The sequence below is a fragment of the Phodopus roborovskii genome, unplaced genomic scaffold, assembly GCF_943737965.1.
Source record: "Phodopus roborovskii unplaced genomic scaffold, PHOROB, whole genome shotgun sequence".
Classification (NCBI taxonomy): Eukaryota; Metazoa; Chordata; class Mammalia; order Rodentia; family Cricetidae; genus Phodopus; species Phodopus roborovskii.
The window spans coordinates 28,184,999-28,202,387 of record NW_026126407.1 but is presented as its reverse complement, the minus strand read 5'-3'; the positions used below and the strand labels follow the sequence as shown (position 1 = coordinate 28,202,387).

The 17,389-nt window shown below is 50.5% G+C and overlaps 1 protein-coding gene across 5 annotated transcripts in view; it reads right to left on the bottom strand.

Moving 5' to 3' along the window:
• The window catches only part of Jade2 (jade family PHD finger 2), a 48,297-nt gene extending 35,857 nt beyond the window's left edge, over nt 1-12,440 (bottom strand). Inside the window, exons 1-2 of one of the 5 annotated variants that reach the window (XM_051180738.1) lie at nt 12,280-12,440; nt 1,982-2,039 (exon numbers count right to left, since the gene is read on the bottom strand). In XM_051180738.1, coding sequence (XP_051036695.1) covers nt 1,982-2,039; nt 12,280-12,426 — 205 coding nt within the window. In that variant the 5' untranslated portion in view covers nt 12,427-12,440. Of the gene's footprint in view, nt 1-1,981; nt 2,040-10,200; nt 10,340-10,493; nt 10,878-11,382; nt 11,403-12,111; nt 12,214-12,279 lie in introns of those variants that run through there. The other 4 variants (XM_051180741.1, XM_051180743.1, XM_051180739.1 and 1 more) reach the window with 4 other exon arrangements.
• Between the last annotated feature and the right edge of the window lie 4,949 nt (nt 12,441-17,389).

Here is a 17,389-nt window from a genome sequence, read left to right as displayed (position 1 = left end):
TGTGATCCTGTGCTCCAAGGCCCTCCCTTCCTGCCACGATGGACTGGACCCTGAACTGTAAGCCAAAATAAGCCCTTGCTTAAGCTGCTTTTGCCAGGGGAGTTTATCCCAGCAACAGGAAAGACACCAATACAGGCTGGCTTCGAACTCATGTGTCTCCTTCACTAGCCTCCTCGGTGCAGGGATTAGGTGTCTGTTTGCTTCTCTAATATGAGTGTGATGGTTTAGAGAAGTCCCTCAAAGGTCCATGTGTCAAAGATTTAGTCCTTTAACTAAGGTGAGAGGTGGTGTGGCTTTTTAGAACCTGAAACCTCACAGGGATTGTCACTGAAGCCAATTACTCACGCAGTGAAAGTCCCCAAACTGTGAGTGAACTAAGTAAACTTTTCGTTTGGTAGTTTAACAATTTTACATATTTCATGATAGCAAAAGAAGATGATTAATAGGCCTTTGCTAGACTACAGGACAATGGCCTCAGCCAGAAGGACGAGGAAGACCAAAGGGTTTTCCTACGTTTGTTTTATACAGAGTCTCACTAAACAGCCCTAGCTGACTTGGAACTTTATAGACTATGGAGACCAAGTTGGCCTTGACCTCCCCTCACCGAGATCCATCTGCCTCAGCTTCCTGAGTTTTGGGAATAAAGAAATGTATCACCACAACCAGCTCAATGCAAGGTATTTGACAAACACAGAAGTTAGCAGTCATGAGGGGGACAGTGGTAGGGACTGATGGAGGGGGGGTCCTCCAAGTTTAGGTTCAGCTGCCTCTATTCCAGGGTTCAGACGCCCAGGGGCCCTATGACTTTGCAGGTATCTTCCCCTCTCCTGCACTAAAGTCAGGAGTAGAAGGAGTGGCTCTAGGTTTTAACTAAGCCAGGCAACATACAACACACCTTGGCCACAGAACTCTAGATGCTGTGATCCCCTCCTGCCACAAGGGGATTGAAGTGGAGGGGCCTAGAGCCAGTGAACGAGGCCCAAAGGCAGGACAGGGCTGGGGTATCGATCCTCTGGCTGCTAGGGATGCTGTAGACAAGGGTTTGGAACTATGAGAGGCCTTGTAGATGCCACTAGTTGATGAGATCTAGAGATGCAGGACTCCAGATTCAGCGCCCCCCCCCCACCTGGTAGTATGGCCTCCTGCTTAGAGGGCCGCCAACCAAGGCAGTCACTGCAAGGTGGGATCTCCCTGGCAGCATGTCCCTTCCCATCCATGAAGATGGAACTCCTTAATTCAACAGGCTCAGGAACGCCTGGCTTCCCTGGCCATTGGAGAATGGCTACCCAGGAGGAAAGCTCTTACCATACACAAATCTCTTTCTCTGCTCCCAAAGCCTCATCTGTCCCTTCACAATGTGGCCTTTCCTCCACTTCTCATCATCCAACCAACACACCCACCCCTTCCTTATCTAATCTACCTCTGAGAAACTACTGCCAAGATTCCATGAAAGCTGGGCTTCTTCATTAATTTCTTCAGCCAGCATTTATAAAGCACCTGCTATGTGCCAGACTGTAGCTGCTAACAGAGCCTTGAACACGACAGGAATCCTCTGGTTAGGAAGTTACATATTATAATATATGTATATTATATATGTATATATATATAATATATAATATATATTATAATAATAAGTTTCATGTCTGTTTTGTAGAGACTTCTAACACTCAACAGGAAGTCAAAGGATTCATTTTTTTTCTATCAGTCAGCAGCAAATGCCCTGAGGGGAGTTAGTCTATTCCAATCAGAGGAAGGCCTGCCTAGAGGGTGGAGTGGTAGAATAAAGGGGATTGTGAGCCTCTGGTAAAAAGGCAGGGACTGCCTACCTCAGTGGTAGAGGAATCTGACTTGAACTGGTCTCACCCACAAGGTAGCCCTAGGCTGAACTGAATGACGGGTGAGGCTCCTCCTACCAAGCTTTTGGGCCTGCCAGTATTACTTAATCCCTGTCCCTGTATAGCCCCAGGTGAGAGGGCCTTACTGTCAGTGGTATCCGAGTTGTCACTGCTAATGGAGTATTTTCGCCTCTTCTCTTCCATCTGCAACAAAAGGTAAGAAGGGTCATTATCTACACAGACACCTGGGGAAATCCTCAGTCTTTCTGGAAAACACCCATCAGCTACATCCTCAACCCACACTTCCACGCAGAGAAAGGATGAGGGCATGCCTCTGTTCCAGCCTTATCCTTTCCCTACCCACCCACAGGGCCAATGTTTGTGAAAGGTGGCTCCAGGGAGCTCAGAGGAGCAGAAGTCTGCCCAGTGGTGTAAGGATTACAGGAGACCAGCAGGAACAGAACAAACTGAAAGGGGCAATGACCATTCAAGTCCAAGTTCCCATTCAATGAAATGAGCACACCAGAAATGGCAACCCGCTGCAGGTATTTCCTGAGCGCCCCCTACAGGGAGGAGGGGAAAGGGGAAATAAGACTGATTCTTCCAGGACCATGCTATCATGGTAAGGTACAAACCATCACTGAGGCCCAAATCTCAAGCATAGCGGCTACTGGGGTGTAGAAATGGGATAGCAGGTCCTTTCTCAGACAAAATTCAACCTACTTTTATCTCAACTTGCACCATCTGACTTTTAAGACACTGAGGGTGGCTCCCTCACAAGACCTTCACAACTTCATCCACAGAGTTGAGTTCCAGACAGCCTGGTGAGCTCCAAGACACAGGCCCATTTAAGATGAAGCTTGCCTTGCTCTACTACTAACTGGCTGAGTGGAGATGAGCACTGAACCCCAGAGCCTGGGGGTCTGGTCCCCAAGATTACCCGAGCTCCTTTTGTGCAAATAGTCTGCTTCAACTGGAAAGCTGTGCCTAGCCACTTCTTCCCTGAGTCTAGCAAAAGCCTGAACGGCAGAGTCTTCTTGAGGAAAACACCCTAGAGTGGTTTAATACCTGGCTCAGGTCAGGGTGCTCCCAACATGTTCTGGTTCAGTCCTAGAATGGCCTCGCCACAGCCAAGGGCACAGAAAGAGTACTTAGGGAGAAGGCACCACAGCCCATCTGCCCCTCACTCTATGCCCCCCACACCCACTGTCCTCTATCTCTAGCCAGTTCTTGTCAAGCTATGGGGTGCCCCATCTCCCTGTAGTGCCACAGAGACCCTAGAATATCTGCTAAATGGAGAGGAGGATTACTCAAATCTTGGGGCCAGTCATGACCACCTTCCTACTTTACCCTTGACCTCAGTTAGGAAAGCCTCTTTTTTTTACCCATGATTCCCCCAAAAGACCCAGTGTTTCCTAAAGGGCAAGAGACTAAGAGACACCTGGCATAGCAAGCAACCCAACAGGCAGGTACAATAAAGACCTCACCTTTTATGGCAGGCAGGGGGGTCCCCTAGCACACAAGGACCCCATGGAGCTCTCAGAATAGCACTTGGTTATGGGTGGGTATGGCAACTGCCTTCCTCGAACTCTCGGGAGTCTACGAGATGAGGAAAGTGAGGCTGAGAGGTTACCCACGGTGACAATGTTTGTACCAGACTTAGAAGACCCAATCCTGACCAGTGGACTTCAAGGCCTCTTTGCAGCTGAGAGGGAGCCCAGAACCACAGCCATTATCCTTTGTGACATCCAGGATCTGAGGAAGGCTGGCTTGCTAAAGAACTCTGGCCTTAGCCCACATATGGCCCTGCCTAGCCCTGGCAATGGTGTGTGTGGCAGTAAATTCACCCCTCCAATTCCTCCAACAACACCATCCAGGAATTCTTTCATTTTCACCAAACAGGGAAACAGTACTTCCAAACCAGGATCTCCCAACACTAACAGCCAGCTGGGGACAGAGGGCAGAGCTCAGTAGTCACCAGCCGTGTGCTTAGCACACACAAGTCCCTGGTTGCAGTCTCTAGTCCAGGATGAAGCAGAGCAGAAGCTATGTATGGTATTTATGAGTGCTGAGTTCAAACCCACCCCTCACAAGGCAGAGGTCTTGGCAAAGACACACTTCTCCCGAGGAGGTAAACTGGATCAGATTTCCCCATACATCTGAGTTTAAAAAGGCGGCAACTCAGTCAGAATTTGAAGAACGCCCTGAAAGGGCCAAAGGAAACATTGCTGGCTAGAATCAGCTGGCCAGACTGAATGACTGTGAGGAACTCAGTACAGTGGCTGGAGCACGGTACGGGTGCTAGCTAGTAAATGCGTGGTGGCGGCTGCAAGCCAGACTGGAGAGTCCCACTGGGGCCAGCCCTTTGGAAAGAATAGGCAGTGACCATGGCTGCCCACACGTTTCTCATAGTGCTGGGTCCTTGCCCAGAGATCAACAGGTGACCTGTCACTTTCAGACCTACACCCAGTCCCTTCAATGAGGCAGCCCTTTGTTTCACAAATCACCTGGCCTATTGGCAAGAAAGTGGGTAACTAACAGTTGATGGTGATGGATGGAGCAGCTCAGTCAGCCTGGCCTGGAGTTGTTTCTCTCTAATGACCCTCCCCAGCTCTCCCCAGGCAAGGTCTGCTCTGGCAGATGACTTCAGTGACACATGGCACTTGCTTTTTTAAAGGAAGTAGTTAGTCCTAAAATCCTATCTGTAAAGGGGTGTCTAGGCAAGAAAGGTTTTTTTCTTGCCTTACTGCCAGGCGTTGGTGGTGCATGCCTTTAATCCCAGCACTCGGGAGGCAGAGGCGGGCAGATCTCTGTGAGTTCAAGACCAGTCTGGTCTACAGATCCAGTTCCAGGACAGACTCCAGAACCACAGAGAACCCTGCCTCGAAAAACCAAATAAAAAGAGGAAAGGTTTTTTTCTTGCCATTCTCTGGGTCCACTGCACCCCAGGACTGTGGGTGACCAGAGTGCCCTCAGTAGAAGTGGCCCATGCCTGTGCACTGCCTCTGCACCACAGTCAACCTCTGGCAAGTCCTGAACACACAGTTTCCAGCTCCACAACCACCATCCCACTGGTTCAAGCCCATCTATGTTCATTCCTTTGCTTTCACTACAGACTCCAAACTCCACACAGAAACCAAAGAGATCCTTACAGCTTAAATCCTGTCACACTGCCCCAAGCCCCGCCCCCAACTTTCACAGGCTTCCTGCTGATCCAAGGCTAAATCTCATCTCCTTGTACACCTACACCAATCCGGACCCTGCTCACCTGAAGTTCACAGTGACTTCCCTTTTGCAATAGGTCCTCATTCACACAAGGCAAGAAGCCTACACTGAACTATAGTCACAGCCCCTGCCCTCTTTATGTTTCCTCTTCCAAACAGAAGATTCTCCATGCTTCCAGACCTGGGCACAAGCTGTGTCAGCTGCCTGTGTCATTTTTTGCCCACTGCCCTATTTTAATAAGTTGCCTTGCTTCTGTCTTCAGAGCGCCCATCAGTGTATTGAGCTACTTGCCAACTGTTCTTGGGAATGAGTAAAGAGCATGCCTGGCTAGATCACTGTGTGAACGCCAGGGACTCTCTTCACACTGCATCCAGGATAATGGGGAGGGCTGAACACACTCTGGTCCTTCCCTCCTGGAGTGTCAGGACCACACAGCCCAGCTGGCTGCTGGCAGACACCAACACCCCAACCCAAGATTCCCTCCTGTTTTCACAGTCCTCCTTCCCAGTCTTGACCCTACACATTTTCCAGGCAGCTTTATTTGGTTGGGCTCTTGGCTAATGACCAATGTCAACTCAGTAATAGGGCAGCAATTTGGTGGCAGATGTTTTCTTGGCAGCCCAGGCCATCGGCCTTAGTCCCCACTAAAGTTCTGGCCCTGGAACACCACTGCCCAATGCCAGTCTCTTTTAAAGATGTCTCTGCAAATAAATTCAAATAAACACCCTGGGCCTCCATTAACGCCCTCCCAGCTGACCCTGGGAACAGTGGGTCTTTCAGGCCAGCTACTGCAGCCACTCCCTGGGGCAGTTAAAACACCCCAACCTGGCCTCCAGTCTCTACTCTGCAGGGACCACTAGGCTTGCACACACACACACACACACACACACACACACACACAGAGAGAGAGAGAGAGAGAGAGAGAGAGAGAGAGAGAGAGAGAGCAGGATTCCGTTCTCCTTAAAAAAAAAAAAAAAAAGAGGTAAGGATGGGGGGTGGGGGGCTTCAAGCAGGCAATTTACCATTCCAGACACAATCTCTCAGAGAGAAACAAAAACTCTCCCTGTCTGAGGCAGACCACGAAGGCGTGTGTGTAATAAGATGCTAATACAATTTAATGATATTTCGGCTGGAAAACCTGTCCTCAGAGCCTCCTTGTGCAAGGAAGGCCAGACATTCAGAAAACAAGAGCCCGCACACTCTTAAACTGCTTCAAACGGGGGTCACAGCCCCAGTCTTTCCCACCTCTCATTAACTTTAATGCCTTCTCAGGGACAATAACTGCAGATACAAAAAGTGATTTTGTGCACTCAGGGCAGAGGGGCTGTTGTCTGTAACAAGTAACTCACTTCTCCAAACCCCAGGGGAACCTGAACCCTCTTATACTACACCGGCACCTACCTGCTAGTCTAAGTGTCCCAAGCAGGACTCAGCTTCCACTACCTACTGTGCAGGCTAGCTCTGGGGACCCAACTAAGGAGATCCCAAGAATGTGATAGGTACTGATTTATCATTTGGTACTTCCTCAACCCTCTCCCTTCTCCCTGCCCCCAAAGCAAACCTCAGTGGACTGTTCTAAATCCAGAGGCCCATGAGCACCTATTGAGAACTTCTCATCTCTTCAGAGAAGAGAGCTGGCTTTCTGGCCTAGTCTGGAGCCCACAGCAAAGGTCACAGTGCACATAATGAACTGGCTGGCCTCAAGTTCATTAGAGTAAGTCTGGCTGATAGATAGGGCACAGGTGCTACCACCACATGTCTCATTTTTCTCCTTTCCCTTTTCACTGCAGTGAGAGACTGAACCCAGGGCCTTACTTGCTACAGGTGCTCAGCCATCAACTCCATCCTCAGCCTCAGGTTGTCTTTAATACAATCTGCCATTTCCTATGCTCACCTAGAAATAGGGACTGTTACCAATCCCACTGGCTGATAAATAAACTGAGGCCTACATGCTTTTGCCATGACTGGAAACAATATTCAAACCTAGGCTAGCTGACTCCACTGCCAAAGGGCTCAAGTTTGTAGATAGGCTTACAGTTCCTAGTATGGATGGAAGTTTTCCAAACTCCAGTGGGATTTCTGAGTGGAGGCTAAGAGGATTCCCTACAGCCCCAGAACCTACCTTCCTTAGAGTTAAGCTTTGAGCTAGACCTGCCATTTATATGTTTAAGCCACATGCTATAGATCCCATATGGACATAACAAGTGCCTCAACCTCAACTCTGACCTCCTCTCATCCAACCTAAATATCTGTGAGATTTCTAAACAGCCTATTGCACATTTGGTGAAGTATTTGATGAGTGCATAAGACAACCAACCACCTTCTAGTCTAATAGAAACATTGGTTATAAATAACCAGAACACCCTACCCACCACCTCAAAGACAGGGGAGTCAGTGTCAAAGGCTTAACTTAGATATTAAGACACAATAGGGACCTGGGGAACCACATACCCATACTGTCAATGAGAGCTAAATGGCTGAGATCTTTGACAGCCTCTTGGATAAGTCTCTGGCCATTTAGCCAGGGAAAGGAAAAGCATGTTGGATGGGAAAACATTTGCTGTATCCAGAGTCCAAATAATCCTGTCCTTAAACACTTCATCTGTCAGAGTGCTGGGGAGACCCTTAGCCAAACAGTTTCAAAACCAACATTAACTGTTAAGCCCTGCTGCGCAGGATGAAGACTTCCCTCTACAAGGCATTTGCTGCGGAACCAAATGCTTTCCCATTCAAAACAGCCAACTAGCACTTGGAACTACTAAGAAGGCTCCAGATCAAACAACCCCCTCCCCCAACACACACATCACCACCACCATGCAAACTTTCTCAATAAATTATTCGCCGGCTTCGGATCAAAGCCGGTTTTTGCAGCCTGTGACCTAAAAAGCAAATTGCATAGCCTAAACATGAAAGCCTTCCTCCTTGCCTGGGTCAGTTTTATTACTCATCCCCCCCCCCTACAGTTTATTTTGTTATTTTCCTCCTCTGCTTTACAGGATTGCTCTGCGAGTCCCAACCCGCCCCAGGAAGATGGGACAAGAGGACCTGGAGGGCTTGTGTGTTCGCTTGGGGCCCTAAGGGGAAAAAAAGAAATCAGGCGAGGGGAAAAAGAAGTCAGTACCCTGAGAACCCAGAAAACAGGGCCAGGTCCGGTTGGCAGTCCTCTGGTTGGCCTCTCTGCCAAATGTCCCACTGGGAATTTTACCAGTTAGAGGGCGGAGACAGTGCCCCTTTGGGAGGAGGTACCCACCTCCCAAGCTCAGGACTGTTTTCAAGTATAAATGTTTAAAGGTGCATTCTAACTATTCTTGCGGGCTCAAAACTTCATTTCAAAATGGGGGCCCTCCCACCCCTCCCTAACCCCTCAGCCACTTCTCTGAAAGCCACCATAACCCCTCCTACTGACCTCTTGCAAACTACCTCTGGGCAAAACTTTGTACCTCTGAATCCTGCAGATGGGGGGGGGGGTACTAGGAGCAAGGGTGAGGTTTGGAAATCTTCAGAAACCCGGGATGGCGAGTGCAATGTACCATTAGGCATAAAGAAAACCTGCGCCCCTCCCCCGCCCCCCCAGCAAGAGGCCTGAGGCCAAGCTGGTTTAAAAAAAAAGTGCCCAGGCTGGCTGCAGTGGCTAAGGGGATTAGAAGAGGGTTGCACGCCTCCAGCCTGCCCCTGGCGGCGGGCGATAGGCGCGCAGGCTGGAGGCGCGCCGGCGTGATTCCGACCGCGGGAGCCGGGAGGAGGAGCCGGAGGTGGCTGTGGGGGGCTCCGGCCCAGGCGTAGGAAGGGCAAGAGGCGGTTCGGGCCGGGGGTGGTGCCAGAAGGTGGGTGGGCTTGGCGCCCCGGGCGGAGGAGGGGTCTAGGGGATTCAGGGAAGGGCAATTGAGCCCCAGGTGGGGGCTGGGGTGCTGAGCGGGGCAGAGGTGTGCAGTAGTAGGGGCACCAGACAGGGCTGACAGGGCCTCTCTGTAAGGTAGACGGAAGCCTCCAAGCCGGTTTTGCAGACGTCCTCACCCTCTGGTAGATCAGCTACGAGTCGCCAAGCTGACCCAGGATCAGCTCTTGTCCGGAGAAAGGGGCGTCTCAGGACCCAGGGCTGGGCGGGAAGCGACCGTGGGGAGCTACAAGTCTGCACCCAGGCGGGGAGTGGGCGTGCGAGAGCCGCTCTGCAGGCGCAGGCAAGTGGGTGGGAAGGAGGGAGGGAGAGGAAGGAGGTGAGTCGGGAAGATGCCACTGCCGGGGGCGGGGCGGGGCCGGGGATCCGGCGGAGGGACTGCAGCAGAGCTTAGTGGGGGCGGGGGCTGCAATGTCACTCATTTTGGGGTCAGGTGCGAGTGTCCCAGGCAGGGCCCGTCACTAGCCCACTGCTCCTAGGTACCACCCAGAGTGTAAGGGCCGAGGGCAGGGAGCTGAGCTGCAGAGTAGTCCCCGAGGCGGGACGCGAACCGGCAGAGTTGGGAGAAGGTAAACAAGGGCCACGCCCCCTGCCGTCGCCCCGCGAGCGCGCACCCGCCGCTCCGGCCGACGCCGGTACATTTCCACTCTAGCAGTGACTCTCCCCCGCCGGACTCCCGCGCAGCCCCGAACGGCTGCTGTCCCTTACCCCAGTACACACCCTGGCTACCTGGACTGCGTACCCTGCACTCACCTGGGAAGGTTGTCCCCTGCCCCTCAAAAAAAAAAAAAAACCCAAAAACCAAAAAACTAATTTGTGCAATGCCTCTGAGCCCAGGAACCGAGCATGCTGCCCCCGCGTGCAGCGCCCGCGTGCACCCAGCCTGGAAAGGGGGCGCAGGGCGGAGGCGGTGGCCCCCGGAAGGTGTCTAGGACTGGACCGGCTGCACGTGAGCCCAGCGCGGGGTCATGTGCATCGGCTCAGCCCGGTTCGGCACCCGGACGTGCTGCGTATCAACAAAATGAAACTCGGGGAGACAGAAGGGCAGATAGCTCCAGGTTTCCCGTGCTCCGGCGCCCTGCCGCTCGGCCTCCCCACCCCGCACCCCGGTCGCGCCGCAGCCCCTCGGGCCGGCCAGAGTCCGCGAGGCAAGTTGCAGCCCCAACACCCCCACCCGCCCGCGCCCCCTCGCTGGGCCAGGGGCGCTTTGCCGCAGTCATTAATAAAGAAGGTCGCCAGGCTCACCCTTCCAAAAGTTGTTGCATGCGCCCCTCTCAGCCTCCCCGCACTGTACTCTTTAAAACACGGCTGACCAACATGCGCAATCTCTCTCCCCAGTGCTGTGCGTCCCCCCCACCCCCCGCGCTAGCTTCCTAGAACAGGCAGCCAGCAAGAGAGAGAGGGAGCGAGTGAGCAAGAGAGAGAGGGAGCGAGGAGCTCTGGCAGATCTGTTGCAAAAAAAAAAAAAAAAAAAAAAAAGCCCACAAAATAATACCGTGGAGATGCGCAGGGCCCATCCGCCGGGGGCTGGCTCTTACCTTGCTCCGCGATGCCCTCCCGAGGGGCGCTGCCCTCGGCTACGCGCCGCGGCGGGGGCCGGCGCGGGAAGGATGCTCCCGAAGCCAGGAGCTCCTGGGGCCGGCGCGGGAGGGCGGGGGGCGCGCATCCATCCGGGGTCGTGGCGAGGGAGGCGACCGAGCCGCGGCGTTCCCAAGCCCGGCACCCCTGCTGGGAAGACGGTCAGCCCTCCATCCCAGAGCTGGTGCCTTTAGGAGTGGGCGCAAAGTAACTCCATGGACGCTACTCACCCCCCCAAAAAAATAGCCTCCAACTGCGATGGCCGCGGTCGGCACCATTCACCAACCCCCTGTGTATGTTTCTGTTTCTTTTTAAACCAAGACTTCCTTGTGATCTCTTTAGAGGAGAAAAAAAAAAATGTGTTGGGGTGGGGGTGGGGTGGGGGCGGGCAGGAGGAGAGGGAGGGGGAGTAGCCACTTTTTTCTAATTCACTCGGATCTCCGCTCCCGGCACCCCCCCTTGCTCTGCCCCCCCCCCCGCCCAGTTGTTTGGCTCCGGCGACAGTCCCAGGTAGCGTTGCGGGCCCCCCCCGGGGGGGTTCTCTGCATGGTCCCCCGCCCGCTTGCACTCGGGCCCGGACTCCTCGTGGACTCCGGGGCGCCCCCAGCCCGCCCTGTCCCCAGGGCCGGGCCCGAGCGCCGGCTGAGCCCGTGCAAGTCCCATCAGGTCGGCTCACACTTCACACACTCACACATATACCCCGCCCCTCCACTCGCTCACTCACACTTTCTGCTCACACCCCGCCCCCTTCGCGCCCCAGACCCAGGCGGAGCCCCCCGCAACCTTAAAAAAAAAAAAAAAGCAAGCTTATACTTAAAAAAATCTTTTGGCGCCATATTAATGACGTACTTAAAATTTGCCATTTCTCCCTGCGTCAAAAAGACGTTTCTTTGCAAATAACAGCCTGGAGGCGACACACGCGGAGGAAACGAGGCTTGCACGGAGTACCCCGCCCGCTTGCCCCCCCCCCCCGGACTCCGGTGCTGGAAGACCCTCGCCCTCCACCCGGTTTCGGAATCACTGGTTTTAAAATCGGAATCGAATAAATCGCGTGGCGGTTTTTTTTTTTTTTTTTTTTTTTTTTTTTTTTGCAGCGCCAGAAGTGAGCAGAAAGTGCTGGCAGGAGTGCAGGGGAGGGGCGCGCATGGGGCTGGGGGAGGGGGCGCGGTCCTCCTCCCCCACCCGCACCAAATGCAAACTAGCATCCTAGGTTGGGAAACTTGAAATTGTGGGCGACCCCCCGGAAGAGAGGGGCTGCCATGGGGGGGTCCTTCCTCGGGCTCGTTGCCCCCTCCCCCTCGCGGGTGCCTCCTGACGCCCGGTGCTGCCCTGCATTTCCGGGGGGGGGTGAGGCGCTGTGATGGGTGGGTGGCTAGCGGGGTGGCAGCACGTCCTAGCCTCAGGCGGAGTTTGCCCCTGGGCACCCCCTTCCTTTTGCCTCGTGCCTCTTACAACCGCAAAGGGTTAAAAACCGAGGGGCAACTTCCCTGGGCTGATACTTGGCGGAGAAGCGGGGCGCCCCTCTCCCCACCCTCTCCTCCTCGCCCCTCCTCCTCCGACTCCACTTCCCGACTTGACCTTGTGGTGCACAAACAGTGCTCTCCAATCCTCGCAGTTTCTGGAAGAAGAGCCTGCGCTCGCCAGGCGGGCGGGCTGTCGGGCGGCTAGCCGGCAGTGGCGGAGCCTGGGTCGGTTCCCTGAGCTGCGGGCCACACCCACCCAACCCGCTGCGCCCCGGGAGCTCACCTTCTCTCTAGGAAGGAAAAGGGCAGGCTGCCTGGATGGGTAGGCACGTGGGGGGCAACCTTCTGCCTCCTGGGAATGCTCCAGCTGGGGAGGTTGGCTGATTTTGGGCTGAGGTTTGGGGAAGCCTGGCCCAGCATCCCAAACCATTTCCTCCTTGCCAACGTTTTCTGCCGCCTCCAAGATAATCCAATGATTTTTTTTTTCTTCCTAACTCACCTTTTTTGAAGGCAGGTGGATGAATTTTAAATCCCTTTACCTCTCCAAGACTGAAGGTTGTTTATTTTTCCTTTCCCCTCTACCCTCCCTTACATGGAAAGATAAATATTCAATTTACATAAGATGACATTTATGTGACAATTAAGAAGATTCCCCGACGGAATGTTGTGAACACATTTGCTTATAGGAGAAATAAATCTAATAATAAACGAACTCATAACAGCTCAAATCCTCTGACAAGGAGGTTGTCTACGAAACAAAGAGGGGCATGATGGATGCCGAAATAAGCTTTTTCTGCAACAAGAAAGAAATATGAACTCAAAGGGAGCCACCAGCAGAATTTCTCTCCGTTGGCCTTCATTCACAAAGTTCGAAGAGGCTTGTTTGGCAAGAGGAGGGGCTCATTATCTCCTCACGGTTAACCCTGGCTAGGCTCTGGTTCTCACTGGTCCACTGAGATTTTCCCAGGTCAGGGTCAATGTCTGCTAACAGGTGTTGCAGACTGGGGGTGCCTTATAGCATGGTTAATGGCTAGTAACCCTGGCTCTCCTTTTCAGAAGGCTGTGTGAAAGCAGGCCAGTGAAAAATCTCTCTGGATCTATTTTTTCACCTTGGTGAGCTGAAGATTCCAGGGATCACATGTGTACATACCCATGTATATAAATATGTAAATTTACATCCTGGATGAGGAAAGCAGGACCTGGTTAAGAGTGCATAGTGTACCTGATTGCTTTGCAAATGTGTTCTTTCTTATAAACTCTGTTTTTTAAATTATTTTTAATTATGTGTAGGTGTCCGTACACCTACTTTTAATTATGTGTCAGCACAAGGGCAGGTGTGCATGAATGCAAGGTGAGGCAGGCCAGAGGTGTGGGATGCCCTACAGCTGGAATTACAGATGTTTGTAAGCCACCTGAACTCAGGTACTTTGGAAGAGCTGTAAGTGCTCCTGACCACTGAGCCATCTCTCCAGCTCCTGCTTTTTGTATTTGCTGTTGTTGCTCATGTTTGAGGCCAGGGCCTTGTCCATTCTCTCTGAGAACAAGAGGACAATGCTGCCTATCTTTTCCTCTGAGGATACATACAAGAACTCCCAGTTTGGACAGAAAGAGGACTAGAGGAAACTGTCAGAAATAATGGGCTATATGGTCAAAGCCCTGACATCTGTGCTAGCCATGAATCTGAAATGTAGGTTGAGGCACAATGGTATAGAGACAGAGCCCAGGTTTGGTCTGTTGCTTGGAACTACTATGCAGGACGGGACAGGACAGAAGAGGGCGTGAGATACCCTAGAGCTGGAGTTACAGGCTTTGTCAGCCCCTTGACTTGAATGCTAGGAACAAAACTCCAGTCATCTGCAAGAGCAATGAAATCTTAACCGCTGAGTCATCTCTCCAGCCCTGAAAATAAGTAAATAAGCAAAAAACTTAAGGTAGGATCTTACTGAATAATCAAGTGTGAGCCCAGACTAGCCTCAAATTCACTGTGTAGCCCAGGTTGGCCTCAAATTCTCTGCAGTCCTTATGTCTCAGATTCCCAAATGCTTGGATTACAGGTGTGTGGTGGTGTGTTTGTAGGTAATTGTTACATTAAAAAAATTCAATTAGTAAAACAGCATAGGGGTACAATTGTAACTTTTTTTGAGATTTATTTTATGTGTATGGATATCTTGCCTACATGCATGTGTTTCATATGTGTGCATTGCCTGCAGAGGTGAGAAGAAGGCATCAGATCTAAGGATACCGTTTTAAATTGGATGGTCTGAGAAGATGGCTGGTGAGGAGTGAGCTGTAGTGTGTGTGTGTGTGTGTGTGTGTGTGTGTGTGTGTGTGATGTGTGTATGTGCAGGGGGGAGGAGCATTCTAGAGTACCCCCCCCATAGGTCTGTGGGAAGAATTCAGGGGGCTTGAATTTTGATGGGAAAAAAGATCACATCCTCATTTCCATCAATAAAAGGTATCCTGTTCTTCAATTATGAATAGAGACAACAAATCTTCACTATTAGCTGCACCTGTGACATCACTATTGGTGAAAAATCACAGGTATTTTCATACCCCATTACATTTTTTACTAATACCCTAAAATACCATTACACATCACTATTTCAAATTATGCTGCTCTTGTAATTTAATAAAGTACACATATTAGTATGTTACACATTTAAAAAATATTGTGAGAGTTATATTTCAATATAATCAGGTTTCTTCATAATTTATAGAGCTTACTTCAAGGGCTGTAGGATGGTGGCTCACACCTACTGTCTTACTACCTAGGGGGCTAATGGAGGAGGATCAGGAGTTCAAGGTTCTCCTAGACTATATAGTAAATTTGAGGTCAACCTAAGCTACATAAAGTCCTGTATTCAATTCCCAGTATTGCAAAAATAATAAGGCCTTGTACTCAAGAGGAATCTGTAGGTCTCAGAGTACAGGAGTCCATGGCATAAACAAGGTTAAGGGTCTTGCATATAGATGCTCTTGGACAAGAGTGTGCCTCCTGTAAAGGGGGAGATGTTATAGGGCCTTTTGGGAACTTGTTAGGGCTTTGGTCTTTTGGAGTGACATGGAGGGGTTTGAGCAGAAAAGTGTCATGACCTGACACTAGATTTTACAGGTCCAGGGGTCACTTGAAGAGCAGACTGGACGTTCAAGGCTGAACCGGGAAGTGCATTCAGGATGGTGACCGAGGCTCCCTTGGGCCAGAATAGTAGCAGTGATCATTGGTGAAGTGGGCAGGTTCTGTATGTATTTTAACAGAATTTGCTGATAGAACAAGAAAGAGAACAGTTTAGAAAATCAGAAGGGCTTAGTGGGGAGAGGCTCTTTCAAACGACTCTCACTACCTGAATTCAATTTCTGGAATGTACTCGATGGAGGGAGAGAATCAATTCCTGCATGCTGTCCTTGACTTCCATGTGCATGCTGTGGCGTGTGCACACGCATGCATGCCCACACATGCCCATATACATACAAATAAATAAAATATAATTTAAATGTTTTAAGTAAAGGGACAGCTACAAGAGTTTTGTCTTAAGTCAATGGGAGGATGAATTTTCTGTTCCCTGGGATGAAGAAAATGGAAGGAAGAGGTTTGCGGAGGAAAGGAGATCCTTTTTGGACATACTAAGCCTGAGGTGCCTGTTGAATGTCCATCTTTCGGCTTCTCATAGGCAGCTAGATATGGCAAACTGGAGGCTGATGGGTGCTACATAAAGCTGTAGGGCTCTCCTAAGAAGCATGGAAAGAGGAGGGCAAGGATGATGCACTTGGTGCCACGAGGCTAAGAGATGTGGAAGACAAGGACTCAATAAAGGTACCACGAAGAAAGAGAGGAAGAAGGGACTGAGGGTGTAGCTCAGTTGGTAGAGAGCTTGCCTGGCACACACAAAGCTCTGGGTTCCATCCCTAGCTTCATATAAACCAACGTGGTAGTGGGTGTCTGTAGTTCCAGCACTTGAGAATCAGAAGTTCTGGGTAATTCTCAGCTGCACACAGTCTGAGGACAATCTGGACTCATATAGACCTGTCTTATAAATAAAATAAATCTAGAAACAAAGCAGTTTAAGAAGCATCCAGACAGATGGGAAGAAAGTTGTGAAAGCGCAATGCACCAAGCTGCTGATGGATCAGATAACATTGGACCATGAAGCTGGGCACGGTGGTGCAGGGCTGTAATTCTGGCAGCTCTCTACATGTCTGAAGTCAGCTTTATCTACATAGGAAGTTCCAGGCCGTCTGGGGCTACATAAGGAGACCCTGTCTTTAAAAAGAAAAAAAAAAAAAAAAAAAAAAAAAAAAAAAGGCTAGGAATGGTTGTTCATGCCTTTAATCCCAGCACTGGAAAGGCAGGCAGATCTTTGAGTTTGAGACCAGCCTAGTCTACACAAAGTTTCAGGACAGCCAGGGCTATTCAGACAAACCATATCTCAAAAGACAAAATATAAAAATCTGAAGGTTCAGAACCGTGGAGGTCACTGGTGACCTTGGCAACAATAGAGCGAAGCAAGCAAAAACTTGACTGGGTTGTCAAGAAAGGGTGGCAGGGGCTGGGGGCGTGGCTCAATGAGAAGCAAGAGGACCCAAAGTTCAAGATCAGCCTCAGTTATATAGAAAGTTCAAGGTCAGCCTCAGTTAAATGAGACTGTTAAAAAAAAAAATATGCAGATGTCAACAACCTGGGCTTGATTTCCAGCACACACAGAAAAAAAGAGACAGAGTGGCACATTTCTGGCCTGATACCCATGGGTTTTCATTAAGCAGGTTTAAAGTGGGGCCTAGGGGTTCATAGCTTTGCATTTTCAACAATCACTTAGTTGGTCTTGCTGGTTTCTTGAACTAAAGTCTTACACTGTGGCCCAGGTTGGCCTAGAATCACTATGTTGCCAAAGATATCCTTGAACTTGCAATAATCTTCCTGCCTCAGTTTCTTATGTGCAGTGATTATAGATCTGAGAACATTTGCCTTACTTGATCATTGTTTTCTTTTTTCTCATTATTATTATTATTATTATTATTATTATAGGATCTTGGGTAGCCCTGAATTTGCAATGTAGCTGAGGATGACCCTGAACATTATATTTATTTATCATTTTTTATATAACAACCTTCAACTTCGGAAAATCCTGAGTTCCTGGGATTACAAATATGGGTCACCAAACAGGGCTGGGAATTGAACCCAGGGTATAACAACTAAACAACATCCCTCTATCCCATCCCCACCCTTACCTAGTGCTTCTTTTCCCCCCAAGGCTCATTTATTTTATGTTTATGAGTATTTTTCATGCACGTATTTATGTACACTATGTGCATGCCTGGTACCCATTGAAGCCAGGAGAGGGTTTCAAATACCTTGGAACTGGAGTTTCAGATGGTTGTAAACCACCATTTGGGCACTG